Source organism: Antedon mediterranea, chromosome 7, assembly GCF_964355755.1.
Source record: "Antedon mediterranea chromosome 7, ecAntMedi1.1, whole genome shotgun sequence".
Taxonomy (NCBI): domain Eukaryota; kingdom Metazoa; phylum Echinodermata; class Crinoidea; order Comatulida; family Antedonidae; genus Antedon; species Antedon mediterranea.
In genome coordinates this window covers 17,962,199-17,990,018 of record NC_092676.1, presented here as the reverse complement: position 1 = coordinate 17,990,018, position 27,820 = coordinate 17,962,199, and the positions used below count along the sequence as shown (strand labels likewise).

Here is a 27,820-nt window from a genome sequence, read left to right as displayed (position 1 = left end):
CATTTTTTAAAAATGATATAATACATTATGACTCATTTTGCGCACCATATATTTGTAAGACCGGACCATATTTGGCGGCCAAAAACAGTCCTACTGCCCGGACCGATTTTATCCAGGCCGGACCAGTTTTGGCGGCCAAAATTGGTCCGGCCGGACAGGTTTTGGCAGCCATAAATGGTCCCCCGGACTGATTTTGGCAGCCAAAACTGGTCCGCCGGACCGATTTTGGCCCGGACTGATTTTGGTGTGACAGGCCAAGAGGGGTGGGGAAGTGAGTGTAGGCCTAAATTTGATACTATCTAAGCCTAATATATATTAATTAATGGTAGGCCTATTTGTGTAGGGATTTCGTTGTAGGGAAAGGGGAAGCCCTGTATTCACTCAACAGCAATTGATCCAGTTTACCTATTCTATCTAATTTCTTATATTTTGTTTTTAGAATGTGCAGCATTTAGACATCAAATGAATTAAACTATCAAACATTAAAACAAAACATTCAATATGAGAGTGGCTTGCATATTCAGTAATAATACTGAAGCTTGTCAAAAAGCGTTTGAAAATGTTGAAAAATTAAAAACTCATAATGCGGACATTGACCTGAAGCGAGTGGCCTTTCAGCACCTAGATTTTGGACAGACGAGCGTGTTAGACATATTTTATGATGCTGATCTGGTTATCGTGGACATGTCCATAAAAACTCAACAGGCAACTTTATTTTATCATCTCGGAGTGCGAGAAAGCTTTGGAAAAAATGAGAATATTGTTTTGTACCATGATAAAAATGATTCCGACCCTGAAACTGTAACATCGTTGACAGTAAGTTGACTAAGTTGATTTATTGTTTTGTGTTATATTTTAATGTATTACTACATTAAATATTGATATTTTCATTTTAGCTATAGTACTGGTATAGAACCTCTATGGATTGTTTACAGATTTATTGTCCCCCTGAAAAAATACTTGGTAACAAAGTTTTTGTTGAATATGCCATTTTAATGTAACATATAATAATCCACTTTGACAATAATTAGTTTGAAAAAATGTATTTACCTGAAAAAAACTGTCATTTAAAGCAAAAAATAGCTGCCAGCTAATGGGTTTTTGGTTGAATTTAACTATTTATTTTTTCGTTTTATAAGTTAAAACATTATTTTTTGTGTTTTTTCCTATGGAAGTGATTAACTTTATTAAACTATAAAATATTCAAAGTCTGATTTAATTTTTTGGGGGACAATACATCTTTAACAATTTCAAATTCTATTATTTTAATCCATCATAGTACAATGAGTCCAACACAATAGAGGGCACTTTTAAATGAAAATTTTTTTTTTATTTTTCATCATAAAAGAAATAACACTGTAACAACAGGTTGTATTAGAAATTAAGAAAAAGGGTAAACATTTCCTAATAACCATGCAAATGAATGTATAGATATCACACCCAAGGTTAAATGAACAAGACTGGACTTTTTGCAGGTTGGCCCAGAATTCCACATGGAAAGTGATCCACATATTGCTTTCAGGTGCGGATTTAGCCACCCACACCACTAATCGCCCATAGCTTTGGCCTAAAAAGTACTATGTTTCTGTAAGCCTTCCTCTTCCAACTCTTTCTCTCTTTATTATATATTATCATTTTTAATTTGTTTCTATTTACAGAATTCATGTTTGGAATCTGGCTACCACTTCTTCCCTTACAAGCTTGACCCTGATGGCCAGTGTTATGTGTGTGATATGGCCTGTGTCTTCAAACCTGTCAAAGGATCAGGTGATTCATTATCAAAGATTTGCCCACCATTGTATAGTCGTTTAAAATCTGTTTACGAAGAAATGCAAGTAACAAACAGGTAAAAATGTATTCATGTTTATTTTTGTGTAGTAATGTAAAAAGTCTGTACAATTGCGTCTTAAACAAATTGCTACGGTGATTGAATACAGAAGCTAACACATTATTTTTATAACTATTCTGTACATTAAATTTACCATTCCTAAGTTGGGTTGAGTGGCTCAATGTCAATTATGCTAGCAAAGACAAACAATAGACATGTTTATAGTGGTTTGGAGACTGTTTAAAATAGATCAAATCATAAAGTGGTTTAATTTATACTTGAAATCAATTAGGTCACTATAGTTCAAATGGTGGTGCATTTGAGATTCCTAAAGTTGTTATACTTACTTCAACTTTTCATACATTTCTTCAGGATTTTTGTCTGGTTATAGTACAACAGATTTAGCATGGACCTTTGAAAATGAAATTTCAATATGCCTAATACCCAAATTATGTCTATTATAATATTTCATACAATACGAATTATTTAAAAAAAAAAATTTTATTCTATAGAGAATGTGCAAAGGAGCTTTTACTTAAAGGTATTAGAGAAGCAAGAAGGAGATATAAAGGTGAACAGCTGGCCAAGGTAAAATATTGATATCATTAAACACATATGTATTTATTTACAGAACATGAGTGATCTTCTTTCACTAAGATTTCCTTCAAACTACACCTATCTGTATCACAGTAAAGATTACGGAGATAAGAAAGACCTAAACCACTTGTATTATAGGAAATAACGAATAGACAGTAGAACTCCTCCTAAAGCCAATTTGTTTGCGTCCATCCAACGTTTCGCAGAGAAAAAAAAACGTGCTACCTTTTCCAATCCACTACAAAGAGCGAATAGCTGTGATTTTTATGCTTATCGTTTGTTTGATTCAAATGAGTGCTCATGAACGTGTCAAAACTCATTTCCAGAGCTCTGATTTGCTGCGCATTTTTTGCTTCGCAAAAAGTAAAAACAATTTGAACTACCAATTTCGCTGAAGTAAAAAACTCAAGGAACTATAATTCGTCGCAAAGAGGGATTCGGAAGATGGGTGGAAGAGGACGCTTTCGATTTGTGCTAACAAACACTACTAGTAAATCTACTTTATTCAGAGCACTCTCCTATTAAGAGAGCATACATGCTTTAACACTGCATCTAACCCTATTCAGGAGACATCCTTCATATGGGCATATTGAAACATTTTGTTGGGCCCCAAAGGTGTCCCCTTAGTATGAATTCAACTGTATTTGGATAAGAAGCCTCCCATTTTTCACATTACAGAATATTAAACATAAGTCATATATAACATATCTCACTCATAAAAATAATTTGCAATGTGATTAAAAGTCTGAGCACCCATGTGTAGCATGGTCTAGTTTGTGACATTTGATTCTAGATGGAATGGCAGATTACTTAAACAAAGGAATACAGAACAAAAATGAATGTTTTGTATGCGTTGAATGGGCAGAATATTTCCTTTCAAAGTTCTATTCAACTCAGCTCAATAGGAGCATCATTGCAAATTGCATTATTTTTTATAATCAATGTTATTTTTTAATTGTATTATTTGTTCATCATTTTGTAGGAATTATCAGTTTTAAAGAAGCGAATGGATGATCAGCTCTTGCTCACAGGTGATATTGTCCATCAGCTTTTGCTATCTTACAGAGAAATACAGGTAAGATTCCACCCCGGTTGACCTTACTGTACCTACATTAGAGCAATTTAACTTTCTTTCAGCTGCCTGTGAAGCTTGGTCTCCACTGGGAACGCAACGCAAGGATGTAAGCGCACCGCAAATAATCTGACCAGTCATGGACCATATCTTGTGATTGGTCAACTCGCTTGCATTGCACCTACATCGTTGCGTTACGTTCACATGGGCATAAGTTTAACAATGAATATGTTTACAGGTAAGTAGGCTTTTGTGGCGAGACTTTAAGGCTGTGTTTATACAACACCCTTCTTACTTTACACACCTATGTATATTCGTGTTTTCACATACGAAGGTCAGTCCCATAAACTGAGCCGTTCATGCATGAATGTCAACTGCCGTGTTATGAATAGGAAGGTCAGTCACAGCCAAACGTTTGCTGCTATAATAAAGGGCAACTTGTCCACTGTGGCTACTTAACAAGGCTACTTCAGCTCACCAACCGGCCAAATTTGGACGGTTCTCAAGTAGCCTTTTCAAGTAGCCTTTCCAGGTGGTTTAGTAATTACGCGGAATCCATTTCTGTTTTATACAACACACCAACGTCGATGCGTGTTGATTTAGCATGTTGTATAAACGGGCTCTAAGAGTCATATATTATGAGTGTTGTAATCTAATTCAGGTTTTTAAAAAAATTATATTGACAACATTGACTATTTGGTTGTTAGGATTATAATGCAATGGTGAAACTAGTGAAAGCTATAGAACAACTGTCAAATAACAACATTACAGACAAGCCAGCTATAATACACCTTCATGTGTTTGCTCTTAACAGGTAACGTTATATTTATTTAAGGCAGGGGTACTCAACAGTTTTATAATGTAGGCCTGATAGTAATTTACAAGTAATCTTGAAGGCCAGATATAAAGCCTAGTATGTGTCACTGGTGGTCCTCTGCTTAGGTGAATAATGGAACACCTTAAATCTAATGGGTGTTTTTAAAACTACTTTTTAAAATTGAATTTGTTTTTTGTTTGTTTTTAGCAGTAGCTGTTGAGAACCCCAGATTGCGTGTACATCATTAGCGACTTTTCTTATCATTATGTGCCTTGTAGCTACGCGCAGTTAATACCTTTGACCTTTAATACCAAATAATCATTTACTAATTTTTTTTATCGAAATTTTTCAGGCGGAACAAAAATGGTGATCGTGCGACTGCTTTAAAGATCATCAACGAAGCATTGGAGAAAAAGGAGAATCAAGTTCCAGATATGTTGTGCTTAGCTGGAAGGATCTACAAAGATCTGTACACAGAAAGTATGTATGAAAATACTGATAGCAGAGATAAGGCTATACACTGGTAAATAGATTTTAACACTCTTTCATTTTGTTTTTACACTAGATTTATAATTCTTTTTTGTTCTCTTTGTCTTTTCTATGTCCTAAAGTTTCCGTAAAGAAATTAAGAATGCATGTCTAAGTTAATCTTATAACGCATTCCCACCAGGACACTTTCTAATTCTCTTGATGTGTTTAAGCTATACTAGAACATTGTGATTTTTAGACCAATTTTCTGAGATAGCCCAACATGTTTGGCACACATTCAGGTTGCAGAGAAGTAAAAGATGTTTGTCCATAGATTGGGTATCAGTTGTTAATTGATAATAGTTTGCAGAAGATGGCATATTATAGCTAAGTGGTTAACATGCTTGCCTTCTAATTCCAAGGTCCAGGGTTCAATCCAGACCTAGTGCCAGGGTTATAACTCAGAGCTCTTTCAACTTCACTCCCTAAGCCTCAAATGAGACTTAGCATGATAAATTATTAAATAATTTATCCATCCTGTAATTGGCTAGTTGGTACTCGCTGTTAGATGTGTAGGAAATTTAAAATCAAAATTATAAAGCTAATATGCACCTTTTTGTACACATTCCAACAAAAAAAAATCCTAAAAAGAGTTGAAATAATAATTGTTGCATTTCTGTGTGTTGCAGGTACAGAAAAGGCTTTGAAGTGCATCCCAATGAGTATGCTGGCATCAATCTTGCAACTCTACTCGTGCTGTCTGGTGAAGATTTCAGTAAATCACAAGAGTTGCAGAAAATAGGTACCATGTTTATTCAAATGAATGCACCGCTTTGAATGAACGCCACCCTCAAATAAATGCCCTCCATATAACATCATTTGGAATCAACACTAAACACCCGCCCCCCTTCCCCCCTCGAATAGCGTTACGAAATAATTAAATTACATGTGACATGCATCATATACACAATTTTGTATTACAACACATTGCTATCGTAGTATAAATCCATTGACTGCCATGATCAACAATTTACCAAGCATTTTGATACAATTTTTACTGTATTTTATCACTTTTTGATATTAATTGTGTTGTACTTGTTTATATTTAGGGGTATTTATTTTATTATACACACACCATATTACACAAAATATTACACAACCGCATTTATTTGAATACATACGGTATGTTTGTGGCATTTCTAATACATGGATTGAAATTCACAATTGTTAAAAAGAAAAATCATTAAATGCAATAGATAGAATGTAGAATTACCTTTTAATTTTAACTGAACAAGGTTCTGCCAATTGCCCATCAATTTTCTATATTGGTATGATTGAGTCAAGTTGAAATAAAAGACATAAGCCTAGATGCTTTAGATCAATGTTTTTTCTCCCATTTTATTTTTTTCATTTACTTGTTGTCTTCATACATAGGTGTGACACTGAACATGCTTCTTGGTAAGAAGGGAAGTCTGATGTCATTGCAAGATTACTGGGATGTTGCAACATTCTTTGAGATTAGTGTCTTGGCTGGAGACTTCTCAAAAGCTGTACAAGCTGCCGAGTGTATGTTCAACCTGAAGCCACCAACATGGTAAATTTGCAACAATATAGTTCACCAGCAACTTGATCACTTTATTAGTTAGTACACTATCAAACTTTATGTGACAAAAAGATGTGATGTGCCCATATATGGACAACTTACAAGTTGTAACCAGGTTTGATCTCCCCATTTATTTTACGTTTTAATTTTTTTTTTTATGCGAAACATTGGATTTGCGTGAATAAATTCTACTGATGGAAAATAGGCTTTAAGAAAACAAAAAGCAAAAAAAAATGTTTATTTCAAATTTACCAACGATAATAATAATAATAATAATATAATTCATGAGACAATGCTATTGAGGTAAACGTTATATTATTATCTACTGGTTTAACATAAGGAATTGTATACAGATATCTAAATATAAATCCAGATAAAAACAATTTTCGATATATTTGTTGTAGGTACTTGAAGTCAACTCTTGGCAATATTCAGATGATTACAAAGGTTATACCAATCCCAGTTGAGAACCCTAAGCCTGAACATGAGGTAAAATGCACTTTCAAGAACCTTCCAATTACATTAATTCAGCTACCGTATTTATTTGAATAACCCTTCTCGAATAAAAACCTTTCCATAGAACATCATTTGTAATAAACGCCTCCCCTCGAATAAACACCCCAGGACATTTATTTTTTGCTTGAATAAACGCCCTGCAAAATATATAATACACACTATTGTATTACAACACATTTCTATTTATATAAATAAATGCCTCCCCTGATTAAATGCCCCCTAAAAACCCCCCTGAACAATAAACGGTATAAATACAGTATTCCTAATTCCTGGTAAAGTCAGAACACAATTGCGCTGATTACTAGCTGCATTATGGGAGTATGTTTCCATATGTGTTAGATCCAAAAAATGACTGGGGTAATAATGTGAAGCATTGTGCAATAAGCACTAAATATATTATTAGTTGACCACTATATTAGAACACTAGATAAAGACCAGAGATGAGTATAATCTATAAGTTGTGTTTAAAAGCTCTGTCTATACTATCAAACTTTTTGTGACAAAATATGTGATGTGCCCATATTTGGACATGATGATGTCATATCACTATATTTGGGCATATCACTACCATAGTTGGGTACATCACACTTTTTTTGTCAAACTAGTTTGATAGTGTAGATAGAGTTTTAGACTTGTCGAGTATTTACACCTGTACAGAAGTGTGTATATGATGCCATTTTGTACTTGTAATTCGAGTGTGGGGCTCCTAGGATTTTAACATAACAATAATTTGTTAATATTGCATTGCAGTTATTTAACTTCTGGCTGGAGTTCTTTGTTGAGACAACTAAGGACAGTAACTCTAAAGTGATATTCCCTGTGCTTGTTTTGGAACCATCTAAAGTCATGAAGCCAAGTTTTATCACTATTAATGAAGAAGAGGATGAAAAGGTACTGTCTTTGTTTTCATCTTATTGGTAAATTCATTAGTAAGAAGAAAATAACTCTGTTTCCAAGCAAAGTTCAATCACACTGACTGGTGCAATATTTGCTCATTTAAGTATTCTTGAAAACTGTGGCCAAAAGCATTCAAGATTTGTGGTAATCTGCACCTTGTCAATAAGATATTGTATTTTTTTGTTAATTGGAGACCAGTGTTGAACAGTGCATGTAAATAATTCAACTAGTGTGAAACAAAGTTTATGTTCTCCTTTTCTTTTCAGTCTGTCAGGCTATGGCATGTGGCAAAACCCACGAATTGTAAGGTTAGTATTGGCGGAAAATTAAATTTACTGTTGTCATACAACATAGACTTTCACTATATGGTCTCATAACTTTTTACTGTTTTTACATATTTTAATATTGTATTCTTTTTTGTATGTATTTGCGTGTAACTATTTAAATCATGTTTTTAACCTTGGAATATAAATTTCAATTACCATGTATTTAATAACAATACATTTTAATTTGAACATAGATTTCTTTCTCAAATATTTACCCAATTATAAAAAATAAAAAAATTGTAATTGTTTCAGAAAATTAATGAATGGAGGTTCCTTATATCATCCATCAAAGGTGTCAGGTAGGATTGTTTTTTTCAATCTGTTAAAAAATCTTTTTTTTTATCTAATTATTTTCCTCATTTTAAATTTGCCCAATACACACGCATTCTTTTAAAAGCAAAATGTAAGTTGTCCAATTTATAGTGTTTTATGTTACATAAATACACTATGTTGCTACAGTTAAATTTGCATATGTCAGTTTTGACAGAATTAAATAAAAATGTGTTTTTGCAATTTTGTTTTGATAGCTTGTACAAACGAGATGATAGGTGTTTGTTTATATATGTTCAACACAACTCCGATGACTTTCAATTATTTTTTTCATCGTCCAATCAAAGACAAAGGTATATAACATGTGATTTTATATATTGCTGAACTTGTTTTATTATTATCTTATGTGGGTTATCCCACTTTTATTTCCATGCATATATCTCATCTCTTTAAATATATTTTTCTCTAAACACATTTTCATTTCAGTACACTATACATATTAGTGTATTAACAATGTTTGTTGTTATCATCTGGTTGCATAAAATGTTACATTTTCCATTGTTTTTGTGTTCATCTTTTCTCCTAATTTCTACTTGTACTGCATTCCTCTTTTTATACATATTATTTATAACTTTAACACATTTCCATTAATAAACATTTTTTTCTTAATAAAACTTGTATTGTGTAGACTTAAACCATATAATTATTTTTCAGTATAATTAATATATTATAGAAACAAAAATGATAAGAATATAACAAAAACAAAGTGTTATTTTATAATAATTCAGCAATTTGAAAAGAACTGTCAGCATTTTGACCACTTTTTTAACATTATATAAATCTTCATATCGCATAAATTAAATACTTGTGAGTTTATAAGATTGACTTTTTTAGAAGCCATAAATATATATTCTTTTTAGATTTCACGATGAGATCATGAGATTAATTGATGATTATTTAGAAGACAAGAATAATCTTTTAACAGAAAGGGACTCAGATTTGAACTCTGAACCTGTGGCGGTAAGCTTATGATAATGAATTTCTTCATGGCCCATTCTAAATATCATTATATATTCAAACGAGACATTTTACAGAAAACAGCTAAAACAATGATAGAACTAATAATAGATACCGCTTAAAATAGCAAACCAAAATCTCCACGAGAGATGCAATACAAAACCTTTTCAGTAGATTAGCGGCAAGCCAGGCTGGGACTATTTGAACATATTTTGAGGCAAGATGAAGAACTACCTACAAATATAGCAATCAGCTTTTACTCCAGTATATCCTTACTAAATTAAGAGGGAGACCAGTGTGCACTCTATACCACAATAGCTGTAGCTTGGTGATTAAGATGCGTGCCTTCCAATCCTGGGTTTAATCCTGACCTAGTTCGAGGGTTCAATCCTGACTTAGTTCCAGGGTTCAATCCTGACTTAGTGCCAGGGTTGTAAACTCACAACTCCTTCAACTCCACTCCCTAAAGCCTCAAATAAGACTTTTAGTTTTTAAGCATGATAAAATTATAAAATAGTTTATCCATCCTGTAATTGGCGAGTTAGTTGCTGTTAGAATGCGTATGAAATTAATTAAAATACCTTTGAAAAGCACTAATAGGTCCCAAATAACACACTACCAACAAATCTCAAACCTGAAACAGACCTACAGAAAAAGCAGTATAGCATCTGATGGGAAAAATGAATATTCAGCAGAAAGGTGATAACAATTGGATTGAAGAAACTTTAAGAGTTATTTTTTTATCTTGTAGTTTGAGTATGAATATGATAAAAATGGTGAAAAGGTAGTATTAGGAAAAGGTACATATGGTGTGGTATATGCAGCTAAGGATATGAACACAAAGGTGCGAATCGCTGTCAAAGAAGTTCCAATTACAAATGAATGGTATGAAATTATTTTACACAACATATATACAAACTAGAATTCAGTACAGGTGTTTTTTCCAGTGTTAGAAATAATAGAAAACAATTCTTGATATATTTTTTGATGAGAAATAATTTGTAAATTGTTCTTTTTAAAAGATTCCTGATTTTCATATCATAAAACTACCAATACTGCTTTTCAATATCTTGAATTTGCTATACCAACATGATATATTTGCAGTGGCTTTGAATTTAGTGGGTGTCCTATTAAAACCAAATCATTGTTTTCCATACAATTATTAAGTGTATTTACATTAAATGCTATATATTTTCATGCAAACCTTATACTGTACAGTTATTTAATTGAATTATTAAAATCATACCGTACTGAGTTTGGTCAAGTAGCATTTCTGCTCCCAACCAGTTATTCATTCATATAATACAAGAAATAAGGGTTTTTACAATGTTTAATTATTGTAATATTTGTACAGGTTGTAATAATTCAATTTGGTTTTGTTTTCAAGGGATGTCCAACCACTGCATGAGGAAATTCTACTTCATTCAAGACTTAGTCACAAAAATATTGTTAAATATCTGGGATCTGTCAGCCAAGAAAAAGTATTCAAAATATTGATGGAACAAGTGCCTGGAGGTATGCTAGCTATACATATCTAAATGTTACTAAGCTATTACTGTATATGAGCAAGTATAGTCCCAGGGAACGTTGGTATAAAATTTGGTGAATAAAGTCAACTCTCCTTTGGACTTGCCAAATATGTCTAGTTTTCCAGAAAGTCTGGTATTCAGAATGTGTTTTCAATGGTAACAATTATGTGGGACCTTTTGAACCTCAAGAAAAGTATGGAGAGTTTCCGGTTTTGAGAGACTCTGGTATTGACAGTCAATTCTATGATGGATTTGCCAGTCTTTTGTCAGAATTCTATGCTTATACGCGAGCATGTGATTAACCTATTATTATTTGCCAATATGTACAGTAATTTCCTTATATTATATAAAAAAAAATATAAAATATAAAAATATGTGATTTTAATAATAATTATTGTGATAATGTAAATTCTTTGTCGTTAGGGAGTTTATCAGCTCTGCTGAGGTTAAAGTGGGGGCCATTGAAGGACAGTGAAAACACAATTGCCTTTTATACCAAACAAATCCTAGAAGGCTTGGAGTATCTGGTAAAATCATTTTTACATATAAATATATTATTTAACCTAAGAAGTTTAAAAATTGTTTCAAAACTTACTATCACAACAGGTCATCTTATAATAACATATTGAATAACAGTATTTATCTTATTATGTTCTGTTTGTGTAAAGCCTTGTTCACACTATCAAACTTTATGTGACAAAATATGTTATGTGCCCATATATGGACATGATGATGTAATATATATGGCCGACTTTGTCTTAAACGACATTGTCAGTAATAGTCTTACATTCACCTGAATGATGACTAGGCCAGGACTGTTTACAGCACCTTTGGCTGGTCCCAACATTGACCAAGGGTGTCTCTCGTCCCGTCAGGCTTAACAAGAGGAGAGGCATAAGCCAATACATCTGAGCCAGACCCCTGTTGGTACGTGCTGCTGTTCAATTTGGATGTTTTTTATGCAACCAACTAAACTGGATTTGATTAGGCAGATGCTAGATGCAGGGGCTGCCATAACAGTCAGCAGTGCTGATTTCAAATGCCTAAAGGGACCCCAGCTCCATATACAGCGCCCGGTATTCCCAGATGGTATCCCCTCCAAGCTCTAACCGGGCCCAACGTTGCTTAACTTTGGTGATCTGATGAGAACCAGTGTTTCAACGATGATGTCATATCACTACCATATTTAGGCATACCACTATCCTATTAGGGAACACCACACTTTTTTTGTTAAACTAGTTTGATAGTGTAGACAGAGCTTTATGCTTTTACATATTTACTACTACTGTACAGCACACTACTCATTGACTCAATTTTGAACACATGACTTTCACGGAAAACATTGTTTTCTGTGAAAAGTGAACCAGAAGGTTCATAAATCTCATATTATCTGACGTAGTGCCAGTCAGATAGACTGAGAGTTACTACTGTTTCTACTCCCTCCTTAAGCCTCAAATGAAACTTTTAACTGCGTATGAAATTAAAAAATAAAATATATATAATATATATAAATAAATCAGGCAAAGAACATTAATTCTAAACCGCCCGGTAATATACTGAAATTTAATTAATTAATTTGAAACGATAAAGATGAGGAAATCTGTGAGAATGAGAAAAAGTCGCCCCAACCGAGACTCGAACTCGGACCGTCTGCTTGATAATGCAGTTGCCCTAACCATTAGACCACTGGGGCTTTCATGGTATTGTTCAAACTCGATTGGATAGCGACTCTTTAACATTCTCGGCGTGGTACGGCGGAACAGCACTAGTCCTCAGTTGTACGTACGCGCAACAGAGATCAAATTGATACGCCCTCATCTTTCAGTATTTTTATTCACGAGGCGTGATCTCCGAAGAGATACTTTTATATATATAAACACAGTAGGCAAAGAACATTAATTCACCGGGCGGTTTAGAATTAATGTTCTTTGCCTACTGTGTTTATATATATATATATTGTTACGACCACTTTTGGCCTAGGCCGAAATACCTAAATAGCAACAACGAGGCTTGGAACAAACAATAGTCGACACTTAAAGTATTATGCAAGGAGCACGAGCTCCATTTATTTCCTTTCACGAAGCACAAAATACATAACAACACAATTATAGATACGTATGATACCGAGTGGTTGGTTTGCCTGGCCATCCGTACACATCACAACCTCCCCATTCTTATCGTCCTGCCTCGCTTCCAGTCTCAAGCACAGTTCTAAACGCAAGCGTCCTTGGCTGGCCCTGAGTCCCTCTCTTCTTTGTGTCACACACCCAGCACAGCTTTCCAAAATACCGCGCACCACCACGCTCCGTTCTGATTCGTCCACTTGACCACCGGCGACTTGATTCATTTGCATGTGACATGTGACACCTGACTCTCGTCACACGTAACAATATAAACACAACAGGCATAGAAATAAATTCCAAACTGCCCGGTGATACACTGAAAATTATTTAATTAATTTTTGAAACGATAAAGATGAGGAAATCTGGGAAAATGAGAAAAAGTTGCCCCAACCGAGACTCGAACTCGGACCGTCTGCTATATATATATATATATATAATAACTATTTTATCTATTTTCAGCATGACCAAAAAATTGTTCACAGAGACATCAAAGGGGATAATGTCCTGGTGAACACATACAGTGGGGTGCTAAAAATATCAGACTTTGGAACGTCAAAGAGGTTAGCAGGTTTAAATCCAAGTGCAGACTCTTTTAAAGGTTAGTAACCCATAATGGTTTACTGGATTTGGAAACAATTTGACTATTTCAACTTACAATCATGGCTTTTAAAATTGTTCAGGCATTCACTGTTAATGTAGTTGTACCATATATGTATTTTACATTACAATCTTGTAATGCTCCATCAACAAACCGTGTTAAATTTACCTTTTTTGAGAGTCAATTCAATCAAGGTTATAGGACACGGGATATTAATGCTTAGAGATTTGCCGACAGAGACACTGAAAGCTACCAGTGCTCTGTGCGATTATCTCTCACAGATAATTTTTTTAATGACATAACTGTGGTATGACTACCTCAATTTTGTAATTTTATTTACACTATGTTAAATACATTTAAAGGTACTTTACAATACATGGCACCTGAAGTCATCGACAAAGGTCTTCGTGGTTATGGCGCAGCAGTAAGTAAATAACATTATTTTATAAAACTATGAAATAGATTATAATATTTTTGTACAATGAAACATAATGAAACAATCTCTGTAATCTACAATACATTTAGTATAGTCTCCAGACCAAATCGGACTATAGGTTTGTAATAAGAATCTAGTAGAAGATATGGTTCATTTTTTATTACAATGTCCATGATATTAAATAATTTAAGAAAACAGTTACTTCCCTACTGTTCATTTACATTGCTTATAAAAAGAGAAAGCATTTTTTAACACACATAAGTTTATTGTATTGTAAATTATTTATATTGTTGTATTTGGGCCATGGCCTGATGTAATAAACGTCCTAGACAATGTTTCTAGGAAAGAAAGAATAAGTCGAAACGTATCCTATCACAACATTTTTGGATGTTAGCCCAAATTGTTCAAGTAGTTTACAGGCAAATCAATCCTCTGCTTTGTTGTTCTTGTGTACCTCCCAATTTGTTTTCCAGGTTTATGGACCTATTGTATTTTTTTTGCTTTTATATTCTAGGCAGATATTTGGTCTCTTGGCTGCACAATTGTTGAAATGGCAACAAGTAAACCACCATTTGTTGAGGTATTATTTTTAAAGTAGCCTGTTCATTTGTGTAAATTAAATTTGGACTTTCTCCTTCATTTATTGATGCTACAGTTTTCCAATTGTCCGCTACATATCTAAATGTATTCCATCCATTTGTTGAGGTATTATTTTTAAAGTAGCCTGTTCATTTGTGTAAATTAAATTTGGACTTTCTCCTTCATTTATTGATGCTACAGTTTTCCAATTGTCCGCTACATATCTAAATGTATTCCATAGAAATCTTATGTAGTGCGAAACCCTGTTCAAGTTCGTTTAGACGATGTTTTACCATGTTGATTTGTATACAATATGCAAATCAATAACGCAACTTAATGCATAGTTTATTTTCTTTTTAGCTTGGTTCACCCGAGGCAGCCATGTTTAAAGTTGGTTTTTATAAGTTACATCCAGAAATTCCATCGTCTATGTCCGATATTATCCAGATATTTATTCTCAGGTAAATATACTGCACTGCATTCTTGTTTTTTTTGTTTTTTGAGTATATTCAAGGCAGACCAAGATAATCAATGGAAGCATACGATCAGTTCTTCATCTCCGCACTCTGCCTTTAGGAATTTAATAGAAACCATGTCAAAATGATTCTACTGCAGTTAACCTACAGTAACACCATTATTTTTTACTGCAATAACATATGATTTTATTTCTATGCCGAAGTTTATGAAGCAGTCCCTGAATACCCAAAAAAGACAACATTAGAATTATTTTGACATGATCCCTTAGTGTATAGGATTTGGAGTTTTGAATGTGAATCCAACACGCAATACATTGTTTGTAACATTAGGCAAAACACTGTGTGCAAATGGGTAGCTGGTAGGGCTGCAACATTAAAGGAGTAGGTTTGATCCAAAAATAACCGGGCCAATAATATGAAGTGCTTAGAGGCTTTGTGCATTGAGTGCTATGTCAGAATAACGTATTGTTATTGTTTTATTTCAAGAAGGAAATATAATTGTATTTACCTTTTGCATCTTTTCTTTTACAAGAACTTTTGAATCTGATCCTGATAAGAGAGCGACGGCTACCCAGCTTCTTCGTGATCCATTCCTCTATCGAAAGAATTCAAGAGTGTCCCCACAAAAAGCCGGATCAGAATTTAAAAGGGATAGAAGCATTTCAAGTAAGTTTTAAAGTTCAAAATAAGACTCATGTACACCACAGCTCGGAACAATTAAAGCTCGGCTACAGGCATGAATTTTAAATATAATATCTGGTTAATTGTACATAAATCAAATATTTGTAACAGAAATCAAGATGAAAAAACATGAATTTCTCTTAATATGGTCAAATACAAAATTTGGCAAAATTCTGCCATAAAAACCAGGAAGACTTTTTTTCAGTAGTTAGGTAGTTTAATCTAATGTAATAACATGTCTGGTGACTCCCTAGTACATGAAAAAAGATGGTGGATATACGGTGGATAATTTTTGCTATAGCATGAAAATAAAAATCTGAAGTTGAATAAAAATATAGGAAATGTAAAATTCAAGTTATATTACCTATATTTACTGATAATATTTTTTACCACACCGTTTATTTTTCATAGCTTTTTAAAATACCTCTCTATTTACAACATTTGTGTACAAAAGAATAGAGATTTTACTGTGTAATTTGAACTATCCCCCCACTGATAAGAAAGTGCTTATTTTCAACAAGCTAGTGTAACACAAATAAAATCCCAAAAATTATGAAACATAGTGGAAACTATAGATCGATAATTATTGTAATGTATGATCAATAGAAATTTTTTGCCCGCACCTGGCCTTTAAAATATCTATGAAAATATAGACTGTACATCAAAAACATGGTACTGTATATACAGTAACTGAACTAAATAAGTTAGACAAAATACATGTATTGAACTGTATTATAAGATTGACACATTTAAATGTGTGTTCAGGAGTACAAATTTGTCAACATTTTTAACAAAGTGAGTTTGTTTTTTTCTCAGCACCATCTCCTAGAATTCAACTGAGTTTTGATCGACCACAGTCTCCTTCGATTCCTGAATATGAATCGTCATCAACTGAGCCATTGGAAAGGTCAGTTAGCATTTTATGTTGCTTTACATAGTGTGTTAAGCATCTCGCAATGAGTGTGAAGCATCTCGCAATGAGAGTGAAGCATCTCGCACAATAAGAGTGGAGCATCACGCAATGAGAGTGAAGCATCACGCAATGAGAGTGAAGCATCACGCAATGAGAGTGAAGCATCACGCAATGAGAGTGAAGCATCATGAAATGAGTGTGAAGCATCACGAAATGAGTGTGAAGCATCACGCAATGAGAGTGAAGCGTCGCGCAATGAGTGTGAAGCATCACGCAGTGAGAGTGAAGCATCGCGCAATGAGAGTGAAACATCGCGCAATGAGAATGAAGCATCGCGCAATGAGAGTGAAGCATCGCGCAATGAGAGTGAAGCATCGCGCAATGAGAGTGAAGCATCACGCAATGAGAGTGAAGCATCACGCAATGAGTGTGAAGCATCACGCAATGAGAGTGAAGCATCTCGCACAATGAGAGTGAAGCATCTCGCACAATGAGAGTGAAGCATCGCACAATGAGTGTGAAGCATCACGCAATGAGTGTGAAGCATCACGCAATGAGTGTGAAGCATCGCGCAATGAGAGTGAAGCATCTCGCAATGAGAGTGAAGCATCACGCAATGAGTGTGAAGCATCACGCAATGAGAGTGAAGCATCGCGCAATGAGAGTGAAGCATCACGCAATGAGAGTGAAGCATCTCGCACAATGAGAGTGAAGCATCTCGCAGTGAGAGTGAAGCATCGCGCAGTGAGTGTGAAGCATCGCGCAATGAGAGTGAAGCATCGCGCAATGAGAGTGAAGCATCGCGCAATGAGAGTGAAGCATCGCGCAATGAGAGTGAAGCATCGCGCAATGAGAGTGAAGCATCGCGCAATGAGAGTGAAGCATCGCGCAATGAGAGTGAAGCATCGCGCAATGAGAGTGAAGCATCACGCAATGAGAGTGAAGCATCGCGCAGTGAGAATAAAGCATCGTGCAATGAGAGTAAAGCATTACTCAATGAACTTGTGCCTTCACAGTTTGTTTTGTTATGGCCAAATTCTATGAACTTTTATAGTAGAAAATAATTCATTTATATATTATTATTATTTATTTATATATTAAAATGATGATGAGTTAATGTTCGTTTTTTATAGAGATCATAAGAGACCATCTTTTGGGCTTTTAGAACAACATTCTCTTTCACCGTAAGTACAATCTTTCCTGTTAAATATTCTGTTTTATTTATAGTTCAGCTCAGCATTGGAACAATTTTATTCAAACAAATATCTCTCATAAAATGAACTTTAGTGATGAAAACATGAAAGCATTTTTTGTTACACTAAAGTAACTTAGAAGTCACAACAAATAATTTCAATATTTTTAAAAAAAAGGTTAACTTAAAGTTAAAATTGACATAGTTTGATCAATTTGAAATTATCTCCTTAGTGGTTTAAAAGTTAATAAAATCAACTTTAATTTCTCTATTTATACAATTTTGCACTACAATTCTCTATCAACAAACCGTGTTAAATTTACCTTTTTTGAGAGTCAATTCAATCAAGGTTATAGGACACGGAATATTAATGCTTAGAGATTTGCCGACAGAGACACTGAAAGCTGCCAGTGCTCTGTGCGATTATCTCTCACAGGACTTTTATAGTTCATTAGCATAATTGCCCATTCAACAACTTAGCTCTTGTCATCCTTGTCTTGAGATAGTTTCAACACCATTCCTAAAGAATTGTTTCAGACTTAGTGTTTGTAGAACATCTTGTGTATAGGTTTGTCTCGTAAACAAGATTGCCGCCTTTACAAAGGATAGTGAATGGCTTGTGCTCTAATGTATCCTTAGGTTTACCTTAATAAGTATATTATATATATATATACTTGCACTGATGAAGGGCTAGTGTTGCCCCAAAGCTCTGCTAACTTTTCTGGCTGGTTACTTTATCGTTTTGATTTAGCTTTTCGCTTTTTTTTTTGTATCTCCATTGAGATCCAGCCACTGATACCCACAGCATTGTCATTTTTTTCAGTAATTTTCCTTTGGAGTTAGCAGAGCTTTCGGGCAACACTAGCCCTTCATCAGTGCAAGTGAATATATATATATATATTCAATCTGCAGACAGTACTTTTTCCATCTTATTAGATCTCGTCAGTGCAGCTCATGTTTCGAAATTATATGTACCCCAGAACTGGCACAATATATATGCTGAGCCAGTTATGTGGGACATGGTACACCGATTATGAACATGCACACATATATATATATATATATATATCACAAACTCAACCAAAACAAACTGTTACCCATGTCCATAATGATGATGTTCTTGTGTTGTTGTTGCCATCATGGCTTTATTCATACTCGTTTATTTATAGTGATGATAGTAGTGAAACTGGTATTCCTGAAAGAGACTCCACTGTAGGGTTTTATATGCTGCGCAAGGACAGTGAAAGAAGAGATACGTTAGTTAGAATATTAGAGAATGATCATACACAGGTAAGTAAAGCGGCATACGTTATTAAACATAATGATCTTTTTTGAGGACCTATCAAGATGTAAATCCACTTTTAGGGATTTAAAAGGCCATACAAAATGATTGAGTTTTTTGTTTGGTTTATCTGTTTTTTGTGTATGGTATCAAAATAAATCAAATCAAACTCCAGTCATTTATAAACAGATTTGAATTGATCATTTTCAAGAAAAACGTGGTTTAAGATATTTGTACATAAAAATGAAGAATGTTTGTTTATAGATTGTAAACAATTGGTACAAGAAGTTTACAGATTCAGCAACAAGTTCATCTCAAGCTAAATTATTCAAGGTAAGGTTTAATGTCACAAGATTATCAAGACACATTCACAAAGTGGAAAATTGAACTAGATAGGTCTCTTTTAAAAAATGTATAATCGAAGAAACCCATAGCCAGGATTTTTATTTGAGGGATGTGTAATTTCCAAAATGAAGCAAGTATGATCTTAACCTGGCACTATGGACTAGGAGAGGTAGTTATCTGAAGACGAGATTGTTTTAGGCCTAGCTTAGTAGATGAAATTTGCCTGGTGGAGCCCTAGAATTCTGACCAGCAATTCTGCTACTAGAAAACGGAAGTTATTGGTAGAGGACGTTAACTAAAAAGATCTGGAATTGAAATATTAGGGATACTCATAATCTTTACAAACAAATCACTACAAGTGTGTAAATAATTGGATCTGAATGTTCTTGTTTTATGTTACTCAGAATGTCTAAAAGCTTGTGACTTTGTAAGCATTAAATATATGTCAGTTTAAACTTTATTTCATACATTAATTTTATTTTTCTAGCGGCACTTTGGAACTTTGGTAGACTGTTTTTGTCAAGTGATTAAGAACAGAGAGTCTAGCATTATGCAAACCACAATAGGTACTGTATAAAATGTTTAAAGAAATGTTAAATGTATTATTACTGGTCCTCAAGTTTTAACTGGAAACTGAGGAAATTCGGATTAGGCCCTCCACGGACTCACGGCAGTGCAGCGCTTACCAGATCAGCACACCAGGAGACGATCTCCATCTCTTTTTCGAATAGTGTACCAAGTTTTTTAATGTGCACTGTTAAGTACGCGGGACCAACAAAAATGTAACTGTATAGTTATAGTACTCAAAAAATATAAAATACTTGGTTTTATTAAAAAATCTACATTAATATTACATTACGAATTTCACAGGCAAATTATAAACTGCCCAGTAATATTTTTAATGGTTATGATGATGAAATCTGTGAGCATGGTAGAATGCTGCCACAAACGAGCCAAGAATCTGACATCTTCTTCTTTATATGCAGATATCTATATATAAATATATATAAAGAATTTATTTTGATTATACTTGTATATGTTGGAATTTGCTAATTTCTTTTTACAGCAAAATTAAAAGAAGACTTGGAATTTGACCCCACTGCTATCAATGACCTTCATGTTGCACTCTATCTATTTCAAGATGCTGTAAGTAAAGCCACTACTTGCTTTGTTTGTTTGTTAGCATGATAGCTCCTATAATTTTCAAGTTATCATTCTTTTCGGTGTAAATAGGTATATACCGTACAGATGCCTATTGAAATTCAAGATAATATGTTTAACAACAACAAAAAATCTGTATTTCGGCCAAAATCAACATGTGCTCTGTGGCAGCCAAGGACCGAGAAGAGTGGCAGAATAATGTCATGAGATAAACCAGCTGTGATTGAATTTTAAAAAACAAGAAAAAGAAAAAAATCTCCAAGCATTTGTTAATATTCTCATAGATTGATGCACATAAATTTCCTAAAATTAGCACTTAATTTTATATTCTTTTTTTTAGGTGACAGATAATCTCAAGCTGCATATGAATAACATCAAGCCACATTGGATGTTTGCTCTAGATAACCTCACAAGAGGTGCTGTCCAAGCAGCTGTTACTATTCTATTGCCAGGTTAGTCTTTTGGTGAAAAGGTTCCATCCTAGCTGCTGTTACTATTGTTTGTTAAAACTTGTCCACTTGCATCCAGACCAACCATATCTTAAGCTCTGTCTACACTATCAAACTTTATGTGACAAAAAAAATGTGATATACCCATATATGGACAAGGTGATGTTACATTACTACCATATTTAGGTGCATCACACTTTTTTGTGTGTAGACATTGTAGACAGATCTTAAGTCCAAGATCAACATGTCCAGTGGTTGAATCAGTGTATACAATATGTAGTAATAGAAAATAATAGAAAAGGAGTCTTTTGGGGAGAAATTTGGAAAAAGGGATTTGGTTTCTAATGGTTTATGTAGAAAAATAAGTATTTCATATTACCTAGGTGTTACTACAGTATATATTGTATTTATGTTTGGTTCCCACTAACACGCAACCCAATGAAAAAGGTGCAACTCAAGTTTAGTTGACCAATGACAGGCGACAGTTGGGGTGTCCATTGCGTTGTGATTGGTCAAAATACTTGTGGTACACTTCTTTGTTTTGCTCCTAGTGGAAACCAAGCTTAAAGAATAATTTTTGATTGATGTATTTTTGTAGATTTAGGTGCTAATTTAGCACAGCATACACACTCATCAGGTATCAACAGTGAGGAATTTGAAGGTAACCTAGGTGGTAATTCAGGAGGTGCAACATCAGGGGTATCTACCATGAGCTCTAGTAAATCAACCGATCAGGCAGATGTTGATATTCATAGCTCAATGTATAATGCAACATCACGTATGATGAATCAAGAATATAACAGTTTAAGTACAGAGTATCAAAGGTAAGAACATTTTTGTACCTTTTTAAAAATATGATTTTATAGTGTGTGAATAAATTAACACCATTTTCTAGGCAGCAAAAACTGGACCAATTTAAAATTGGTTAAATTGAAAAATATAAACTTTACAATGATATAAAGAGATCAGAAATTGATCTTGATATGTTTAACGCAACTTATAGATTTTATATTTTAAATGATATTCATTGTATGTGTAAATTATGGAAATAAGATTATTAAAGGTTAGGTGTAGATGGGCAATGTGGACAAAAGAAAAAAAAACTTTATATTTTTTTAAAGAGTCTATTTAAAAGCAAGGTTTAAGGCTTTTCAATATACTGTAACATTTTGACACTTCCTTTTTAATTTCCAGTTTGGTCAGGGATTTAATTGAAACACAAAAACGATTGAATGAAGCAATAAAGACTCAGTTACAAGAGCACAAGTCGCTGCTTGAAGTACTTACGTAAGTCTTAAAACAACGCCACCAATATGTTACACTTGAAAATGACTGAAGAAGGGTATAACATTTTTAGTGTGAGGAAGTTTGAAAAAAAAATGTATTTTTACAGTTGCTGTTAAATCACAAATGTGCAGATTCATTAGACAATTTTAAAAATAAAACTATAATCATAATAAATTAATTTTGTTTACATCAATATTTTTTCCACAGACCGCCTGGTGTAGTATCAACCCCTTCATATTTAGCAGGTAAAGTAATTTGAATTTAGTAAAGGTATTCATTTATTTTGTGTTGTCTTTGGTTGTGGTATGTCCACTTACAGGTCAAATTATTATTTTAATTGAAATCATGACAAGTTTCCAATCAATAAACTATAGTATTCTATTATACAGTAATTAACAGAAATGTTATAAGTAGATATGCTACCACAAAACACAATACAATCATTGGTTTACTGTTGAAAGAACTTGAGGTACTACAACTATCATATTGCTACTTCAAAGCTTACTTCCAACTTGTCTGAATGTGCCTTAATATATATAATATTATCAAGCAGAAGGTTCCGGGTTTGAATCTCGGTTGGGACGACTTTTTATCATTCTCACATATTTCCTCATCTTATTGTTTTCAAATTAATTATAAAATCAATTTTCAGTATATCACCGAGTGTTTCAGAATTTGAATTTGTGCCTGTGGTGTTCATAAAATATATATAATATTTATATTTTCAGAGTGTAATATGTATGACAGTGATTTGGTAGATTGGTTGAAACAGTTAAACATTGATGCTGATAGTATTTCTAAGGTAAATATCAGTCTTTAATTTGAAGAAGCTTAGAGAGCATCATTAAATTCTCATACACTTAATTTAATACGAAACGTCATCTATGTTATCTACTTTATAATATGTTTATAAAACACTAAATTTATGAAATCTTGTAGAGTATGTTTGTTTTTTTACATTTCTTGCGGTAGATTACGTCTGAGCAATTTACATTGACTGATGTTCTGGAAAACATGTCGAGAAACGATTTGCGGTATTTGAGAATTCGGTAAGTTCTGAATAGTTCTGTTACAGATCAATTGTCTATCCTCTTTTATAAAAGCTTGTGAGCAGAGAGTAAAGAATATTCTTATTATTCGTATTCTAAATATTGTATGGTCATGAGTAATAAGTTTTTGTGAATGAGATTGGCTAGAGGGCAGACTCCAATGTTTTCATAGTTCAAAAAGTGATCCTTCATGGAGGGGGACCACACAATATGACGACTGTAATCAACCATTCGATATGCTACTTATGCCTACGACTTAGTCACGCCATATGCAGGTGTTACAAGCTTGTGGAGTGTGTTGATGCAAAAACGTATTTTAAACAATCCTTGTATGCAAAAATTATTCATTTCTGATATTAAGGGGACACGTCATTAAATTTTTTTATGACAGAGCTTGACACAGTTAAGAGTACCTTATCCAGTACAACCTTGTAGATGCAGTCTGACCCCTATTAAGGAGACCTTCAGGACCCAACAACGTGTCCCCTTATATGGGTGTCCCCTGAATAAGGTTTGGTTGGAGTGTTATTGACCCTTGTTAGTTTCACAAGAAAGTTTACCCTTAATAGGGGTTGGTTAAAAAGGGTTGTACTGTACTGTGGTAATGTTTTATTTACAGTGGTGGTACGCAATGTAGAATTTGGGCAGAAGTGAAGAAGCACAGATCAAAGAAAACCAATAATGAAACAGTATCGGAGCAACGACTAGAGGATGAATGCTGAAAAAGAATTTTCAAAGTGATATTTGTAATTACCAAACACATTTGCTGCTTTAAAATTGCCGTGAGGATATATATTTTTTGTGTGTTGGCACCACCTAGAAACTATGACACAGATCCAAGTCTAGTGTACAAATATCACTGTTGAATGACATAGTAACAAGAGTTATGAGAAAGCTGAAGTCGTTACGAGAAGGCTGTAAAATACACTGTGCGTTTATTTGTAAATCTAAAATTAAAGAAGAAAAATTGGATTTTCAGTCGGCCAGTCACACGATAGTATACAGTATTACTAAAGTAAAAAAAACGATTTTGTTTTTTTATTGTACTTTAAGTACAATATTTATTTTTGAAAAACGGCCCTATTTAATTGTATTGTATTTAAAAGGTTGACATTTGATGTGATCCCACACCTGCATTTCCATTGTACAAAATATAAGATAGAGTTATAAGAGATATACAGCTATTGAGAAATTCATAATTATCCTTTTCATTGTACCTTCCAGGATTCCCTCCCTCTTCTTACACCTTTGTACTTTGCAGAAAAAAACAAAATGTAGCCACCTGTATTCATGGTAAGTGAGGGTAAATAATGCTGTTGGTTCAGCAATGAACTATTTTGCTGACTATTTTAAATGTATTGGTTGGTACAGTAGTATAATGTAGGTATATCTGCCTAGAGATTTACTAGACCACTTTTGTTTTTGTTTTATGTTTGAATGAGTATTTTCAAACTAATGCATGTATATTATGTATTTTTCTGTTTCTTTTATATTCATATAACATTACCAACATCATATTCAGAAATAAAAAATAAACCTTTTGTTGAATAAGTAAATTCTTTGAGGCTTGTACTATCCCTTCTCAGTTTCCATATTTGTCCGTAACTACTGTTTTTAAGAAAGAAGTTGGTGCAATTCTGTATATATGTATATTCTAAAACTAAATATATAAATAAGATATATATATATTCAAAGCCATTGCCATCGAAAGCCATGAACACTTTTATAACACTGTATATAATATTTGATTTTCATAGTCCTTGTATTGATGTTGTTTTAATGATTTGTTTTATTTATGTGCAGTAAGCAGTATATTTTTATATTTTGTAGCATATGTGATTTTTGTATTGCAATTTTAATTAAAAAACGTAACATTGATATCTTTTTTAAAAGAATTAGGCCTCGCGGAATCAAGATTTTTTTTGCCACAACCAGTGTCTGAGCTTTGGTTGCCCCTTCAATATCTTGGTGGCTGAAACTTGTGCAAAACAGTACATCTTTTGTTATTAGTTGCCCATCGGGGCCGAACATTATACTTTTTTGTTGCCCCACATAAATTGTTAGTAGCCTCAGAACAGAGGGCAACTGATTCTGCAAGCCCAGCAGCTGAATTATTTCAGACATAAAGAGTGGTGTGGGTAACATTCTTGGATGTAATAACAATTTTAATTATCTTTACTGTACTTTTTTTATTTTTTTTTTTGTCTTTTATTGGGCATTATGAAAAATAATCGTAAAAATGATTCCAGGATTGTAAACGTGAAAAAATCATGTCAATAATTACAGCAGAATCCCTGTTAAGGGGACTTTTGGTGCCCAACAAAGCATCCTCTTAAAAGGAGTGTCCCTGAATAGGGTTACCCGTAGTGTTAATAATATCATATTGCCTCTCCTTGCTTTCAATACCCTAATAGGGCTGTCCTTATGGAGGGTTTCTACTGTCCAAATGTGTATTTAAGAAGTAACATAAAATAGTATTCATTCATTCTGCTTTAATTCAATATTTCTCTTTGCAGTATATATAAAATAATGAATGTTCATGAGTGCGATGGTACAAATAATGTCATATTTCACAGAATGAAATTATTTATACAATCACAAAGACATAAAAACATTCATTCTCGCAGATTTGTTTTTCATATTAAGAAGATTTTTTTTTCTTGCAAAATAAAAATGAAAAAAAAAGGTACTATTATACGATGGTTAAATAGTTTGTATTATATAACACCTATATAAATTCTTGTCATTTGATTGGACGAATGTGGGTCACATGGCGTGCAATAGTACGCACTATTCAACGATCGTTAAATAGTACTTTTTGAAACATTTTTGTGTACGAAAAAAAAACGTCTAGATGTTATATAAAACAAATAATGAATGTTTTGTATTCGTGTAATGGTACAAATAATGGCACTTGGTGAATGATGAAAGGTTATATCAACTCGGCTTTGCCTCGTTAATATAACCTTTCATCATTCACCTCGTGCCATTATTTGTACCATTGCACTCATAAACATTCATTATTTGTATACTATTGCACGCTATGTGACCCACAATCATCCAATAAAATGACAGGAATGTATTTAATTGTTATATAATGGTAGATATTGTAATGTTGTGTTGTGAACAATCTGTAATTATCAATATGTTGACAAGTAAATTGTACAAGGAAAAAAGGATAAATTCTGCTAAATGAGGGACATAAACCAATAATTCATAAATGACTCATGCCAATATTATATTATTAATATCACATTTTTAATTATAATTTCAAGCTTATTTGATCAAATTAAGATACAGAATTTTATGTATATACAAATAGAAAACAATGGAATGTCTTTATTTTGTAAATACAACAGATTTACTGCCTAGTAGTAATATAATATTGTTTCTTTTGTGCTGCACTAACCTTTCATCTGGAAAATAACTTTCATACTTGCTTGTTTTAAAATGTCGAGGGTTAAAAGTGGCACACTTAATTAAAAATGTTTACATATCTGAATGTGGTATGGTATATGAATACCAAGTTATGTAAAAGAAAAATGAAATAATAGTACAGGGATTTTTTTTTTTCAAATTTCAAAAAAAATCTTTTACTATGCACTAATATTCATTGATCACTTTATGTCAGAAAATAAAAAGGTCAAAATCTGACATATTTCGAAATATGGCTAAATTTCGGGTTCATTTTGCCTCTTTGCTGTCATTATCCATTAAAATTCATGTAGTGATTATTTATTTTCGAGAGAACTCCTGTGCATATTTGTTTCGAAAATACCATTATTATGCGGTAATATTAGTGTGTATGTGTACATATATTGTCTTATTGGAAAAAGAAATGACACGATTTGATGAAGATGTATCAATATACATTCCATTTTTGATGTAACAATAAATATTTCGACCTATTCAAAATTCCATTATTATGCGTCAATGTATAATTAAATAAGAAATGCATAGCATAATAAACATGCGCAGAGGGACTAATGGGTTCTGCGCATGTCAATTGTGCTGTAGTAACCAGTTTTGACATAAATGGTTACTAAAGCATAATAAACATGCGCAGAGGGACTAATGGGTTCTGCGCATGTCAATTGTGCTATAGTAACCAGTTTTGACATAAATGGTTACTAAAGCATAATAAACATGCTCAGAGCCGACTAATGGGTTCTACGCATGTTAATTGTGCTATAGTAACCAGTTTTATCGAAAAATAAAAGGGTCGAAAATTGGTCATTTTTTGGAAAAAAATCCTTATACTTTAGTACAGGGGAATTTTCGAAAAATGGTCGATTTTCGACCCGTTTAT

General features: G+C 33.4%; 1 protein-coding gene across 1 annotated transcript; it reads left to right on the top strand.

Moving 5' to 3' along the window:
- The first annotated feature begins 600 nt into the window (after positions 1-600).
- Positions 601-27,411, top strand: LOC140054260 (mitogen-activated protein kinase kinase kinase 15-like). The gene is made up of 35 exons (XM_072099181.1): positions 601-816; positions 1,659-1,846; positions 2,341-2,416; positions 3,408-3,500; positions 4,205-4,311; positions 4,667-4,837; positions 5,472-5,584; positions 6,217-6,376; positions 6,790-6,874; positions 7,652-7,792; positions 8,065-8,106; positions 8,377-8,423; positions 8,652-8,747; positions 9,315-9,414; positions 10,163-10,296; positions 10,799-10,926; positions 11,364-11,467; positions 13,523-13,661; positions 14,024-14,085; positions 14,612-14,677; positions 15,037-15,137; positions 15,685-15,818; positions 16,650-16,740; positions 17,880-17,930; positions 19,108-19,228; positions 19,485-19,553; positions 20,053-20,131; positions 20,632-20,711; positions 21,067-21,178; positions 21,774-21,999; positions 22,370-22,462; positions 22,670-22,707; positions 23,191-23,264; positions 23,435-23,511; positions 24,131-27,411. Exons 1-35 carry the CDS (start codon positions 685-687, stop codon positions 24,231-24,233), a joined length of 3,633 nt encoding a protein of 1,210 aa, XP_071955282.1. The 5' UTR covers positions 601-684; the 3' UTR covers positions 24,234-27,411.
- The last annotated feature ends 409 nt before the right edge of the window (positions 27,412-27,820 follow it).